This window comes from Triplophysa dalaica, chromosome 16, assembly GCF_015846415.1.
Source record: "Triplophysa dalaica isolate WHDGS20190420 chromosome 16, ASM1584641v1, whole genome shotgun sequence".
In the NCBI taxonomy this organism is placed as follows: Eukaryota; Metazoa; Chordata; class Actinopteri; order Cypriniformes; family Nemacheilidae; genus Triplophysa; species Triplophysa dalaica.
In genome coordinates, this window is record NC_079557.1 from 14,324,976 (window position 1) to 14,338,251 (window position 13,276).

A 13,276-nucleotide genomic window follows, 5' to 3' on the forward strand; every position below is an offset into this window, starting at 1 on the left:
ACATCTACATCGATGTTCAATTAACAGAAATGTTCAATAGTTTTAGTTTCAGTAAACTATAATAACCTTAGTTATTCTTCCCCGACAACAAAAACATTTGGTGATGGGGGTCAGTGAAGCTTAAAAAAGGACAAAAAATAAAATAAAATAGACTTTTCAAAGTCTTCTGAAGGCACTTGATAGCTTTTTGTGAGGAAAAAGACCAAATGTTCCCCTTTGCCATATATGAAACTCAAAATGGGAACAATTCTGTCATCATTTTTACCCTCATTTCAAACCTGTTTGACTGTTTCTTCTGAAGAACACAAAAGAAGATATTTTGACTTGCATTGGTTTTGTGTCCATACAACAAGTGAATGGGGGCCAGTGCTGTTCGGTTACCAACTTTCTCCAAAATAACCTGTATGACTTTATTTCTTCCACAGAACAAGAAAGGGGTTAAATAAATGATGATAGAATTTTCATTTCTGGGTGTAAATTAAAGAGCTATCACTGTTTAAATTGGATTTGATAACTGTCGACTTTAATTTTTAACATCTTCTTTAATGTTCCATGATAGAAATGTTGTTTTTCTGTCTTTCTGCCATCTCAGTAGGGAAATGGATGGATGATATTGCATTTATATGACATTTATTCATTTGGCAGACACTTTTATCCAAAGGGACTTTGGAGAGCACATAACATTTTTTCAACATACTGAACAGTACTGTTCATTTATAGCTTTCCTGTAGCGTTAACAAAGCAAGGTTGTGGGTTCGATCCCAGGGGATTGCACAAACCTAAAAATGTAAAGGATATTGCAATGTAAGTCACTTTGGATAAAAGCGTCTGGCAAATGCATAAATGTAAATGTACAAGGCCATGCTACTAGGAGGATTAAAGCTGGAGCAAGGGAGAGAAGGAAAAACAAGATTTTTTTATAAGACACAAGACATAGACTGTTATCAGTTAGTCAAAAAAAACTGTGTACTTAGCATAATACCATATTTCATTCATTGGCAAGCAGGTGGATTTATGCTTTGCAAAATGTATTAAAAATGTATGCCTTCTGTATTGCAGAATCTGCTGTGAGATTTGATGGCAAAGGTTATCTGAAATATCTCTATCACATGGAGGAAGACAAAAACAACTTTCATCTATCTCTCCGACTTAAGACATCCCATCCCGAAGGCACAGTAATGACTACCAATGCTTCTGACTGGGCAACATTAGAGGTACAAAAAAAAAAAACTTTATTCGATAATTTTTTTTCACCTGTCACATTGTAGCTCAAAGCTAGAACAAAGCTCATCTTACTTACATGATGTGTAAATTAAGCCAGCTACAAATCCGAAAGCAAATATACAGGAAACTTTAATCCATCCAATGACAAATCGGATGTTCACAAAGCACATTACTGTGCCCAAATGTTTATTTTAGAAACTTGACTTGACTGCAAATTGAAAATGTTAACATTCAAGGACACTTTGCAGTAGGGAATTAAAGAAGTTTTGATGTGGTTATGCCTTCAAGCATATCAGCGATGAGTCAACCTGTTTATATGAAATACTGTGTGTGTTCTGATGAATTAGTGACTAACTGCGCTCTGTGAGGTACTGTGCATTTCTGGAGTATTCATTTTGATGCTTCAGTCAGTAAGGTATTCATGTTCTTTATATTTCAAGACGGATAAGTAATGCAGAAAGTACTCCCTGAAACTGCAACCGCTGTCTAAAAATCCTATATTTTTTGGTCCCGAAGGGCGTCTCATTTATACATCATAATCGAATATTCCATTTAAGTGGCTTGCAACATCAAAAGTGCACTCTTCTTTTTTCAAAGCTCTACCTCTGGGTTTTGAAACTTGACAAGCTGGTCCATTTCCTTGTTGGAGGAGGCTTCAAAAGGAATTGTTATACATGCTCATCCACGATGTCTCTGGTGCACACGTCTTCACGCACTTCACAGAGATACATGACACAAATTACGCGCCTCTCTGGGGACGTAATATTCCAGTGCACCTCAGCAATTCTTACCAGCTCCTGTCTCACCCCAATTTTAATTGGAGAGAAGAGATAACTTTGAAACTTGTTAAACTTGAATTACAATACCTCCCGAACTGATACTTTTTAATATTGTCTTTTAAGTAATTACTATTAAATGGAAATTGAGCCTCTGCTGACAAAAGACAGACAAAGGTGACTTGTCAGTTAAGCATGTGTAGCATTTATGAATACTGACAGCTGCGATCTAACATTATTAGCAGAAACAAGATCTGAGGCATGATATGTATGCTGAAACTGATAGCGTTTAACGCAGTGGGAGTCACAGCATGAGGCGTTGATCACAATCATTTGGTTTTTAGTGCACATCAGGTCCAAGGAAGGAATCTATACTATACTACAGTGGTTCTCAAACTGGGGACCCTGGGGAGGCCACAAGATGGATCCAGGAGGGCCACAGATTTTAGGGCATTTTATGAAATATAGATATGTTTCTTAAAATGTATAACTGAATGTGTTTTTTGTTTAATTAAAATTCTAAATTTAAGATTATAAGTCTTTTTTTGGGGGCCACAGAGCGATGCACTCTACACAAAGGGGGCCTTACAACTAAAAAGTTTGAGAACCACTGCTATACTATAATCTATGTACAAACGGGCGTTCAGGGGTCATATTTTTTCCACATTATAGAATATTAGTAAACTTATCAAAACCATGGTATAACACAATCGTAACTGTGGAAATGATGTTGTCACCAGATGCATTAACATAAATTAAAATCCATCTAATATTTTAGCATCTTCATTGTCCTCTCCACCGATAACTGGTGTGTGGTGAGTGCAATGGTGTTGTTGTACTGTGACTGCCATTTCATCATCCAAGCGGATGCTGCACACTGGTGGTGGGTGAGGAGAGACCCCCCTCATATAATTGTAAAGCGCTTTGGGGTGTACACCAATACACAATAAAGCGCTATATAAATGCCTCATTCATTCATTCATAGTGATCACCCTTGGACTAGAATTAACAAAATCGCACACTTAGCATTTTATAATCCAGTTTCTTGAGCTCTCAAACTAGGAAGCTTTTTAAACAGTTTTAAAGGAATTTCCATATATGGTGGATTCTGATTGGCTGCTTTTCATTCATTATTAATAAGTCATCTGTTTTGAAAATTTAAAAATGACGTTTTCTAATGAAAGGAATGAATATACTGGCAGCAGAAAAAATTAAGGGACCTTTCGTTTTTCTGCATTTCTGGGTGTAGAGTGGTCATTCCAGTCCAGTGTCTGTTGAATTTCAACAAAATCAAACCTCAGGAGTGACATAAAGTCATTCAACAGCAATATGAAAGACTAACAGCATGACAATGAAATTTTAAAGTTACATCTTAAAACTTCAATACATGTACAAATATTAGTGTTGTATTGATTAAAGTGAATATGAACTAGTTTTCTTTGCAGTATTTGAGGTCTGAAAAAATAAGAGCATCTTTTCTGTTATTTTGAGCTGTTTCTTCAGTTTTCATTTTCTCAAAAATGCAAATAGAAACAGTATTTTTATTTGAAATTCGAAACAGAATGAAAAAAGAGATACATTTACCATAAAATTCTCTAGCATAGTCTGATGTGATTGGTCAGATAGTCTAGGCTGCTGTGATATGTCTGCAGTGAATGAGGTTCACGAGCTACAGTGTTTGGGGAAGAAGAGTGAAGCTTTCAAGGGCAGTCCGAGCAAAACTTAGGCGGGGAATACATGTAGTGACGTAAATCTGCGGCAGTTCGTGAATCGGACTAGGGACGACTCGTTTGCGTGATTCAGAGTCGACTCCTTTTTTTCCAAGCCAATAAATTTGTTATTAATTCATTTTCGGATTTACAACTTGCCAGACTGCTTACTTTCAAACACGGCAACATTACCCAATGCAAGGATCTCATGTTATGTACTCTTTAAGATCATGAGAAGCATTTTAGGCAAGTAATGATAAAAAATAAGATAGACTGGTCAGTGCAGTTGTATTTTTACAATAACTGATTTCATCTTTCATGGTAAAAAGTTTTTACTTACATAAGGATGTCAGAATGTTTTTAACTCTAGTTTTGAGTGTATTTGTGTTTTCTGCACACCATATAACCCAATTGAAATAACCAGTTATGACATGGGAATTAATCCTTTCTGGAACAGACTTTTTCAGATTTAAAGGCAGCTTTACATTAACCTTCATGGATGCAAGCATAGTTACATATTTATTTAGTGTTATACTGCACTTGGAATGCTCTAGGTTTTGAAAAAGAAACAGACTTAGTCAAACCAATGCCTTTTTAATTGCCTCTTTGTGAATAGGTGGTAAGGGAACATCACTGCTTAACTTTTAACTTTCTTGACCATAAATGTTTGGTTAGCTGCTGTTTTCTTGTCGACTTACAAGCAAGGTCGTGTTTTTGATGTGGACTCTGCTAGACAAACAGCAGTCTACCTATAAAAGTCAGCATTGCCCTTAAGGAACAGAATCTCAGATCGAACGCTCCCCCTTCAATAAGTCCTCCCGGGAGAGAAGCTCCTCTTTCTCTTTACGCTCGGCACAGCAAAATCAAACAGCACCCCCAACCAATGAACGCAAATGAGCAGAACCCATGGGCCGAGCTCTACCAGATCAGAGCAAAAGGCTCTGTGCTTGGTTCTCATATCGCGGAACTCTCTGAAGATTTTGCCGCAGCAATTAAGAGGCCTGTGTGAGGGAGATGATGGTTAATAATGCAAACCCTCTGCATCAGTGTAATACTTTCAAATTTGAACTACACACACCCGCTATATTTTTTTAATGCACAGAACTGGAAACTAATGAATGAATATGGGATTGATCTATTATTTGTAGCTGGAACGCTGAAGCTGCATAATATCAGCAGGCATCCAAATGCTTTTAATTGTAGTGGGCCTTTGCATCCTTACGTCGCTCTCCCTCGAGCACCGTCTTTCATATCTACCTTCATCGCTCAAAGAACTTATTATCTCCCATGGCGAGACCCCATGCTTCCCACTGTGCGAAAACACAACCTATCTAACCTAGCTCAGCATGAGACCTGCCAGGTCTTTTTCTATTCAGAACGGCCCATAAAACTTAATGCAAACTACAGGCGTTCTTTATAGATCAGGGGAAGGTAAATAAAAGTCTCAAAGGTGAGGTGTGTTGTATCTTTGATGTTCAAATATTTTTTTCTGTGGCGGTTTAAAGTGCAGAATGACTATAAGTACGTAATTTGTACAGCAGGTTTGGAATCCAAAGAGTGTACACTGCAATTCTTTGCAGCTTTGAAAATATATAGTTTTTTTACTTTAGTGGTCCGACATGTAATCTTATGATTAACCATTAATGTGAGTTTCAGGCTATATGGAAGTGTTTGAGAAACCGATTTGGAAGTAGTTTTTCACACAAACATGACAATTCTGTCATCATTACTGTACTTACCCTCTTGTGGTTTCAAACCTATACATTTTTCTTCTGCAGAACATAAAAGAAGATATTTTGAAGAATACTGATAACCGAACCACGGAGGTGCCCATTGACTTGCATTGTTTTTTTGACCATACAATTGAAGTCAATGAGTACTACCGTTGAACGATTACAAACATTCTTCAAAATATCGTATTTTGTGATGACAGAATTTTCATTTTTTGTGTGAACTATCCTTTAAAAGATCCAGTGTATGAAATTTAGCAGCATCTAGTGGTGAGGTTGCAAATTGCAACCAATGGCTCACTCCACCGCTCACCCCTCCCTTTCAAAACATTACGGTGGCTGACACAGAACTTCTAAGATGTCATCACTTTCACTTCTTTGCTGTATGAAATAACTATACGTGCTCTGTAGAGCAGATTGTCCGATTAGGGCTACTGTAGAAACAACATGGTGAATTCCATGTAAGGGGACCTGTGCTGTATAAAGATAGAAACAGCTCATTCTAATAAAAAAAATAACATTTCACCATGTAAGGTCTTTATACACCTCTGAAGAGATAGTTATGCATATTATATTGCATTTCTGTCAATAGATCCTCCAAAAAAGGACACAGTGGACCTTTAAGTAACGGATATGATCTGACCTGTAATCTTATTCATGAAACTTCTTTGTCTGTGTTTATCTAGCTGGTAGACAAGGAGCTGCGGTTCAGCTATAGATGTGGCAACATGCCCCCTGGCAGTCTGCAGGTGGCCAACTGCCCTGTGGCTGATGGCCGTTGGCACCACATCTCCCTGGAGGTCAATGGCACAATCCTTAGGCTCACCATAGATGCCAGCCACACCAATTCCCTCATTCTGCCCCAACCCTGCAAACTGACCCAGTCTGGTGGAGTGCTGGTGCTAGCCAGCTCTAATCCCAGCGCAGATGCCCAGCGACCGGGCTTTACCGGCTGTTTGGAGAACTTGGAGTTCAATGGAGAGGCGGTGAGAAGGGAGAAGGGTTCTGGCCCGCGGAGCGGCAGACTCTTCGGGATCTACCAGTGCTGCTCTGAAGTGAAGAGCTGTGCCAGTAATCCTTGTGGGAATGGAGGCACTTGTGTTGAAGACTTAAGCGGAGGTGAGACTAAATATGTTAGGGTCAGCTGATATTGTTATTTATTTCTAAACGCTTTGCAATAAATTGCTTCACAATTTTAATAAGACCATAAATAGAAAAATCTAACAGAAAGCAAACTGACATGTCATTCGAGTACACGCAAGATTATTAGCACAACACAGATATGGAAATAAAGCTAGGGAGATAAAAATCTCTCCAGTATCTTCCTCCAAAAGATCTCCAGTGTCAGTTTACACTTTAATCTGAGCCCTGAGGAGTTCCTATTGATATGACTTTGCTAGGTTGACCATTTTTCTGTCAGAAGCACAAGACACAGTTTTACATTCTTCCTCCAGAGATTCGCTGTAGCTGTGCAATGCTGCATTCTGGCTCTCGCTGTGAGAAGACGGTCAATCCCTGTGCATCTCATGCCTGTGCAAAAGGCCTTTGTGTGTCAAACACTCGGAGTTACATCTGCAACTGTTCTGAGGAAATGACTGGAAACAGGTGAGAATCACATAACAGAGCTCTTGTGATCACAAATATGTCTCCTCCTTGTGTCCTTGGTGAAGGCAATGAGAAGTCTGACCGATTTGTGTGAGAATATATTATTTGGTCGGTTCATGAACACATGCATAATTCCTTTCAGGATTTTGTAGTAATTCTCTTCTATGAATGAAGATGTAGCTTTGTGCCTCTGAGGTTATGATTTACAGCATTATTGATTAACCCATTAATATTTTACTTTAAAGCTTGCACACAGTAGTCGTAAGGTGGGAATTTCAATCAATAAATTGCTGCATTTGCTTCAAAGCATTTTCAAATTATTGGTTACCAACATCTCCATTGCATTATTCTAAGTTCTAAGGTGGGAAACTTTACAAACATTGTTCAGTTTTGAAAAGTGTTCATGGATTTATGTTAATTATCAGAAATGCAATAATTCGATAAGCGCTGATAGTCCATTATTTAATGTCTGTATACTTGACTATTGGACAACCATTATGGAGGACTCCAAATTGTCATATCAAATGTATATTTGTCATATCTTTCTCATGGAATTATGCCATAACGACAATATAACAAAAATATTTAAAGTAAAATAAAAGAGATAACAAAGGCATGTTAGAGATGCAGATCTAGACGTATCCTTCTATGTGATATTCATGTATAATGTTAAAGAGGAAGTTCAACTTAAATTAAAACTGTATGTCTTTTTACTTCTGTGAGGCACAAAGAAGATATTTTGAGAAATGTCTCAGTGGAATGTGTCCCTACAATGGAAATCAATGGGCCACAATGTTGTTTGGTTATCAGTGTGCTTCAAAATATCTTCTATTACAGGTTTGAAATGACACGAGGGTCAAAAAAAATAATGAAAAACAAATATTTTTTATTTTGCATCAAACTATCCCTTTAATTCAGTTCTCACGTCCGTTGTTAACATAATCATCAATATTTACAATGTATTATGTATATTTAGATGTATGGTTCTGTGGTCCAAACTCTTTCTACACCTCTTCTCACGGTCAGACTGCTCTTTTTACAGATGTCAGATTGACGCAAATTCATGCAATCCAAATCCTTGTGTCCGAGGTTTCCAGTGCACATTGGCGGATAACTCCATCCACTGCGAACGCACCACATCCCTCCCTTACGCGGAGATCGCAGAGATCTGCGCAGGGATACTGGGACTCGTTCTTCTCGTCGTGGCCTTCGTGTGTCTTCGAAAGCGGTACATCAGCCATAAAAAGCACAAGTCGGCCTGTGTGCAGGATTCCAACGATTACTTCCCAACTTTATCCAAAAGCACGATGAAAGAAACAGAATTCAGCTCTCCTATGGAGATCAGCACCCTCGTTGGCTTTGGAGGCGATCTGGACAACAGTCCTTTTCGTTCGCTGAAACAACCCAGCCAGCGGGAGCTCGGTCCTCAGGTAGGACCTCGCACGCATAGGTCTCAAGGTCCAGTGATCTGTAGCGTGGCTCCCAATCTACCTCCTCCACCCTCCTCCAGCTCTGATAATGACTCTATTCGGAAAAAACACTGGGAGCATGACTATGAAGGTAAGAATGCACGTTTCATTATTTAATGTGGAATTTAGTAAAAGAAGAGAGAAGCAGAGAAGAGAAATGTGGAGGACAGATAGATGAGGGTCTTAGTGTAGGTTGAATGAAAAGCAGATTCTATTATATTGTATCTTTGCCAGGGCGTTATGTGCTCTCTCTATCTGGATTTCTACTAAAACTATGGCTTAAAAATCATAACTGTCATTTCATGTTGTGATCTCAAGGACAAATTTGCATCCGTTACAATCAAGCAATATAATACAAATTCAAGTACAAATGAAAGAACACGCTGCAGAACTATTCATAAGTCGATCAGTCCAGAGCCATTGAGAGAGAGAGTTCTGCCAAGGGAAGTCCAAAATGCTGGAGTGTCACTTGATTCATAGAGGCTTCAGATAGTTCCAGGAAGTTATTTTTTATCTTTAAATGCTTTATTTCTTAAATTTTTATTCATTAAATGGCTTTCGTCTTTAAATTGGTTAGAAGTTGAACTCAGTTGATCCATTTTGTCGCAGATCCATGCGTTACTATTAACTTCCGCGAACTATTGAAACTGTGAAAAAAACTTCTCAATTTGAGTCAGAGGGGAGGGCGCGACTCTCTTTCTCAATGGCTCTGGATCAGTCATCCAGAGAAGCAGTCGACAAAATGTTTACCCCTACACAAATAAAGTATATTCAAGTGTGCTTTTAGAAAACTTCTTTTAAACCTTAAATAAGAACGTGTACTTTTAGTCTATTTTTTATTTAAAATACTTAAAATTACACAACAAATGTACTTTTAGTGACTTTTCAGTATACTGACAGAAAAGTATATTTGATCTATATTTGTACTCAATCTTTTAAAGGAGTAATACTTTAAAGTATAATGAAGTATTTTACGTATACTTCCCTGACAAAACAAAAATATGAATATACTGTAAAATAAAACGATATATAAAAAATATTTATTTGCATATTTTTAACAATATATTGGTATATTACTACATATAATGTATTATTATTTTTTTCTAAACTATATCAAATTTTTTAATATTTTGACTAAAAATAATTATGTATAGGGGAAAACATATTTTCTTTGCATAGGCCCATCTTGTAGTTTTGATCTTTTGATTATGTACATTTACATTTAGGCATTTGGCAGACGCTTTTATACACAGCGATTTACAAGGCTTTATCCTATACATTTTACATAGGTATTTGCAATCCCCTGGGAATGAACCCACAACCTTGCGTTGTTAATACAATGCTCTTACCACTGAGCTACAGGAAAGCTAGGAGTAGCCCATTAAATACTTTTTTGATTTTACACAATGTTATATTATTAGTAAGCTATAAGTATTAATTAAAGTTTATTTAAAGAAAGCTTACAAGTGTACTTGCAGGAAAAACTTCGAAACTTGTAGTGGTTCTCAAACTCTTTTATTAACCGCCCCCTTTTTGTAGAGTTTATGATCGCTTTGCGGCACCCCCCAAATAAAGACATTCAATCTTAAACTTATCATTTTATTTAAACCTTATAATAAATTACAATATTTTAAAGAAGGGGCCACAGACTCTGTGATCCATCTTGGAGTCACGTCCCCCAGTTTGAGCACCACTGTAATAGAGTATACTTCAAAGTGTATTTTCAAGAACAAAAAAAAGTGCTACAAGTATTGAACTATTAAACTCTCAGGATACCTATAAGTTCATGTACAGTATATAGATAATTCCAGTACATACAAAAAACGTAATTGTAAACTAGTTTACTACTGTTACCCTTTAAGAATACTTATAATCTAAAAATGCCAATTTAAACTCAAGCATTGAAATAGTACACTTGAAAGTATATTACTATGGCATTGATATTAAAATACTTATTATATAAAGAATACTTAAGTTATACTTAAAAAAGTCCTTGAAGTACAGTATAATTATTGTTTGCAAGGGTATAAAAATGTCTTGCCATATTCAATGCAACATCTTTATTGGTTTTATATTGTTTGCTTTGTTATTGGGCGTAAAAAAACACAAAATTACTCTACAACTCAGATTTATTTCTTTGCATTTGGAGTGATTGATAAGAATTTTGTCCAATATGTGAAAACGTCATGTGATTCCCTGTACACTCAGAATATAATCTGTTCAATATTTTTATTAGAGAAAGAAGTTATTGACTTGTCAGTGCTACAACAACACACTAATCCTTCTGAATTCTCATTCCCAGTGTATCCAGCCGATCCTGACTACTATGGCCGACCTTCCATTCAAGAATTCCCACAGTTTGACATCGTGGAAAGCACCTACTCGAACCCTCCTACCGAGTCCCGCAGGAACTCTCGCTTTGGAGGCTTCCCTTTCCCTCTTGATCGCGTCGATCGCCGCGCCCCATTGCCTCCGTGTTACAGCAACCAAAACCTAGATGACTTCTTAGGGGCGGATGGGCTGCCCCTGCCCAGCCCTCAGTGCCCGAACGAGTACACTGCCATAAGCTACTACCCTACCCAGCACACTCGCAGCATGGACAACGTTTCCAGCAGCTACAAGAGACTGAGCGTGCGCTTGACCGTGGCCCAGCCTTCCTACGCGGACAGTGGCGGAAACAATCGGGCTGGAACGAGCAGGACATCTCGCAGTTACGCCGGCTCGGATATGGTAGAAAGTGACTATGGCAGTTGTGAGGAAGTCATGTTTTAAGAGACTGCTACGCATTACGGTGCGAAAGGTGATGTCTTACATATAGTATATGAAGCGCAATGGCAGAAAGCCACAAAAGCACTATAAGACTATCAGTATTAACAGTCGTTTTCAGGGAAAGAAAAATATATCCGTGCATCTGATTATTCCCACTGTTTTACCCTTAACATTCCTTTAGAAGTATTGCATGACCTTTAAAAGTCAAAAGTGTGGTTGTAAATGCCCCCTATTTGGTATTAGTATTCTAATTTTTTACATGTCCATTTAGACAATCTACATCACCCCATTTGTTTAAATGACTGATTGTGTTGCATGTCATCAGATCGGACACCAGATGCTTAAAAGATTTTATAGACAAGCTGTGTATTGCTTAAAGTTCCTATGCTCACAACAACCACTGTAGAATATTTAAATGGTTCCCAAACATTTTTATCAAAGCAGGTTATATTTTACAACGATACAAAAGCACTATGCAAGTACATCGATTTGTAAAAACAGACTAAAGCACAGGCTGGTTCTTTGCTGTATCAAAACTAAGTCCGCAATGTGAAATACCATGTATGTTTAAAAACACAACCAACCCCTATTACCGTTGATGTTCTTGGCAGTTCAGAAATAATACTTTTTTAAATATTTTTGGCTGTTACAATGTGTCCAAATTGTAGTACTTGGTGAAAAGTTATTAGAGTAGGGCAGTCATTTTTAATGTGAACTTGGCACAAGTTTCAACTTCTGATGCTGCAGATGTTATGCAGTATTAGAAGTTTCCAGTGATCAAAGGCAGTCAAACTCAAGCCATGAGAAATCCCAAATGCAGCTTTTTTAGGCTCCATTACGCTACTTGACAAACTTGTTATAATGCTTACTAATCATGAAAAGATCAAAAAAATACTTAGCAAGTCTGTTGATGAGATTTGAACTAAACAATTTATAAACGTGTAAAATTTACAAACAACAACTGCATTATATTTTGTAAAGTGACTCTCTTTGTGATTTGTATGCATAACAATGATGGAGGTTTTATGGTTCTTTTGTTTTGATTTCAAAAGTTATGAGGGGGGATCTTCATGTCTTACTGAATGCAAACAATAGGTGAACGCAACTGACGTGATTCATTTTAAATCTTTGACAGTGCGTTAGTTTGTGTGCTGGGCCATGCCATTTCACTTTACTGCATGTGCTCTGTAAAACTGCTTCATTGTAGTGTGTAGCCTCTAGTCTTTCAAAATGACAGTACAGTGTTTGTGTAAATATTAATGGCAGCTGTTGTAAATGTAAGTCATTATGAACAGTTGTTGTGTGCAGTGGTGTGGTTGTGTGGTATGTTGCGAATGCCAATGTCATTTTTTATATTTTGTTACAGTGAGCAAAAGCTCTTTATTAATGAGTTCCTCTGTGAGAGAATTTATGTTGTCTATCATTTCTGATGTATATAGAAAATGCTATGAAATATCAAAAATTAAATTGTTTAATGTACAGTACAGAATTTTTGTTGTTTTATGGTACACTGTAGACCCTAATGTTCAAAGTAATTAAATAGTGTAAACTTAATGCAATATAAAAAATATTTTGATTTCCTGTAACTAATTCTTACTTTTTAGTTAGTTTAACTTATTGTAAACAAGTTAATTCAACATAATTTGTTGGGAATGATTTTCAGTGAGACTGCATTAGGAGAGTAAATGTTAAAATTAAGTGTTATTTTATGACACTTAGTTTTTATAAAGGGTAAAGCCTTGTTAATGAGTGCTTTGTATTTTGGAGTTACCATCGTTCAGAAGAGTGGTGCTTGAAAGCTGTTATGTGTAATACACTGATGTTGTGTGTGTGTGCGCATACCTCTCGAATAATTCTATGAAACGTCCTGTGTAGTCCTGCTTGCAAATGTCTCCTGGTCAACCTGCTTGTTTTATTATACAACTCGGGTCCAAAATCAAAAGCAAAACTAAGGCTTCTGTTATTTGTGTTAATTAATATAACCTGTCTGAGGT

General features: G+C 37.2%; 1 protein-coding gene across 1 annotated transcript in view; it reads left to right on the forward strand.

The window, feature by feature from the left end:
- Window positions 1-12,836, forward strand: part of fat2 (FAT atypical cadherin 2) — a 45,416-nt gene extending 32,580 nt beyond the window's left edge. Inside the window, 5 exon segments of the mRNA XM_056768861.1 lie at window positions 1,060-1,214; window positions 6,126-6,558; window positions 6,894-7,044; window positions 8,087-8,604; window positions 10,816-12,836. Of these exon segments, the coding sequence (XP_056624839.1) occupies window positions 1,060-1,214; window positions 6,126-6,558; window positions 6,894-7,044; window positions 8,087-8,604; window positions 10,816-11,285 (1,727 nt within the window). The 3' untranslated portion in view covers window positions 11,286-12,836.
- Window positions 12,837-13,276: the final 440 nt, after the last annotated feature.